General features: G+C 44.9%; 1 protein-coding gene across 1 annotated transcript; it reads left to right on the top strand.

Moving 5' to 3' along the window:
- Nucleotides 1–292: 292 nt before the first annotated feature.
- LOC133745047 (uncharacterized) lies at nucleotides 293–2,265 on the top strand. The gene is made up of 2 exons (XM_062173046.1): nucleotides 293–437; nucleotides 858–2,265. The coding sequence occupies exon 2, from the start codon at nucleotides 859–861 to the stop codon at nucleotides 1,783–1,785; it is 927 nt and encodes a 308-aa protein (XP_062029030.1). The 5' UTR covers nucleotides 293–437; nucleotide 858; the 3' UTR covers nucleotides 1,786–2,265.
- The last annotated feature ends 975 nt before the right edge of the window (nucleotides 2,266–3,240 follow it).

Raw genomic sequence — 3,240 nt, 5'->3', positions numbered from 1 at the left:
GAGCCCTAAACCACAATAGCCAAAAAGCCAAAACCCGAAAAGAATTTCATATCGCCTACTGCTGCCCCGCGTGCGCCCCTGCGCACACTGCTGCTCCGAGCGCCCGTGCGCCTACAACCTTGCACAGCAGCCTCCGCTGTCCTACGAGCTGCTCCTGCAGCCACACGCCCCTGCGTCGCTGCCTGCTGCCCCCTACAGCTCTGCCGCACGTCTGCTGCTCCCTGCAGCACCTGTTGCGCCCGCTGCTACCTCTTGCGCGCCCATGCGCCTGCAGCTTTGCGTCTAGCAGCTGCCACCCCTGCAGCCTTACTGCACCTCTCGGCCTAGCTTCATCCTGCAGCCCCTGCTGCACATATAACTTGCTGCTGCACGCTGCTACTCAGATTGCTTCGCTCCATCACGCCTGCATCGACACGCGCGTGATCCAAAACCAACAAGTAAGTATCCAAAAGAGTAAGTTTTGAAGTTCCTAAAAATTTGAAATTTAAATATTTCTTCTTTTTCTCGGGGACTTAAAAACCTCCCTTCTTCTACATCCCACCTTTCTTATAACGTGGGTTCGATCATTGAAAAGCGGAATCGTGGGGATTCACGCAATTAACGAACTAAGAGCGTTCGTAAGACTTCGGACTAAGAGCGTCCGTAAGCATCGATTTAACGAACTAAGAGCGTTCGTATGCTACGGACTAAGAGCGTTCGTGAGCATCTATTTTGACCATACAAACATCATTGTTTCGGTCTAATCCAATTATTCTTGGAAATCGATTTCTTGGTAGCATAGCTCGGAAATCTTATTTATATTAGTTTTCGTGGAAGCATTGACTCCGAAACTAACTTGTTCTTGTTTCATCTTTCAGGATGTCAAACATGAACAAACTCGATTTTGTTCCATTGGATTATGCAGGCAAAAGGTACTTATTTTGGGTCACTGATGTCGAGATCCACCTTATTGCCCGTGATTTATTGCATACTATCCAAGAGCTTTGTCCTATAGAAACAGCTCCAGACCCTCAAACTGAGAAAGATAATTCTAAGGCGCTTGCCTTCATAAAACGTCACATGGATAGTGACCTACAGTTTGAGTTCATAAATGAGGATAGCGCCATAAAGCTTTGGCATGCGCTTCGCGAACGATATGGCAATGTTCGTGACTCCATACTTCCGAATACAGAAGCAGAATGGAAAGATCTTCGCTTCTCTGAATTTGACACGGTCATGCTGTTTTATTCGGAAGCCCTCCGCATCAAAGTAATGATGCGTCTCTGTGGAAAGATGATCACAGAAGACCAGTTGATTGAGAAAACCCTCAATACCTTCCCCGCCTGTGCTATGAGGTCCTCTGACTTATTCCGGACTCATGTAAATGCAAGACGGATCACAAGTTTTCAACAGCTTATTGAAGCTATGGCCACTACTGAAAGACATGGCAATGAACTTGTGCAAAGAAGATTTGATAGGCTTCAAGATAGCTATCAAGAGCATCGTCCTATGGCTAGAGAAAGTCGCCATCGACGTCATGATCCATACGATCGGAATGCTCAAGAAGGTAATCGCTCAAGGCGACAATCACACGACCGTAGGAGGCGTGATTTTGAGGGACATAGGGTTGGACACCATGGAGCCAACGTTGGCCATGGGCACCACTTTCCAACGCCACCAGTCCTAGGGACTATGCATATTGCGCCAATGCGCCTCAATCAAGGGAGAATCCTCTTTATGGTGTCTATTTCTGATATGGAACGTCTGATCAATGGACCTGAATTTGCAATGTACCTACGGAGGTAGTCGCATCATGGTGATCAAGACTTCGAGTTCACAAAGACTTTAAATCTGGCGATGAAGACAAAATGCCGCAGATTTTTATTTATAGTCTTTTATTTTTCCAAGAATTATGTAATGGCTATTATGCCTTAAATCAATAAAATGACTTATTGTATTAACTCTTTCCCTCTAGGCGTACTCAAGAGTACTTGTGATGTCTAGGCAAGGTTTGATCTGAGAGAACGGTTTTAAAAGTGAGCAACGCTCCACCAAAATCTCGCCTTACCTTACCTGGTCACAACTAAATTGAAATTACCGAAAGGATTGAGTGACTACGATTTGTCTACGGTTTGATTTTTATATTGGATTAGATTTTGGTCAAGAAACTTTGATGTAATCATTGGCTATTATTAATAAAGTATCGATTTATTTGATCTCATGTCATGGACATACTTCTCGAACTTTATTACTTACAAGATGTAAGAGCCAATGGTTTTCATGCGGAAACGCATTGTGAGAATGGATAAGAGTTCCTTTGCATCACCTCTAATGACTACGGAAATAACCGAGTATTAGAGAAACTTATGTGTCGCTCTAGTGGGTTGTATGCAACCACTATTCGAGTCATTGAATCCAACCATGTCATGAGAGATGATTTATGGGATTCCGACACATATAGGCTTTGGCACGACCGTTTGGGACACCCAGGTCGTGACATGATGATCCGTATATTAAAGACTTCACACGGACATCCCTTTTTCAGAACGAAAAGAAGTAAAACTCGGTTTTTGGACACCGAAGGAGCCCCTGCGCCTCACGGCGCCGTTCACCCCCAAATCCGACCATCCTTGGCTGGCGCCGCCTTCCCCCTGCGGCCTCAGGGTGGCATTGACGCCACCAAGGCTCCTTTGTCTCCAACTTTTACTTCTAAAGTCACTTGTGCCTTTGTGGCTCAACCAAAATCCTCATTGGTTGTTTATAAAGCCCATCATTCGTTCTGCACAGCCTGCTCTTTAGCAAAGTTAGGATCGAGACCATCCTATGCAAAGGACACCAAAGAAAATATACCATTCTTGCAAAGAATCCAAGGTGATATTTGTGGACCTATTCAACCATCATGCGGACCATTTCGATATTTTATGGTATTGGTTGATGCATCGACACGCTGGTCACATGTCATGCTATTGTCCACAAGGAACGCTGCATTTGCTAAACTCCTAGCACAAATAATTAAGTTACGGGCTCACCACCCTGATCATCCTATTAAGTCTATAAGATTAGACAATGCTGGGGAGTTTACATCAAAAACTTTTGATGAATATTGCATGTCCATTGGGATTGATGTTGAACATCTAGTTCCTCATGTTCACACCCAAAATGGTCTCGCAGAAGCCGCCATTAAACGTCTCCAAATGGTTGCTCGAGCATTGGTGATGCGCACCAATCTCCCTATTTCTGCTTGGGGCTATGCAATATTGC

This window comes from Rosa rugosa, chromosome 1 (genome assembly GCF_958449725.1).
Source record: "Rosa rugosa chromosome 1, drRosRugo1.1, whole genome shotgun sequence".
Taxonomy (NCBI): Eukaryota; Viridiplantae; Streptophyta; class Magnoliopsida; order Rosales; family Rosaceae; genus Rosa; species Rosa rugosa.
Note: the sequence above shows the minus strand (reverse complement) of the source record. Positions and strands in the feature narration are given on the sequence as shown.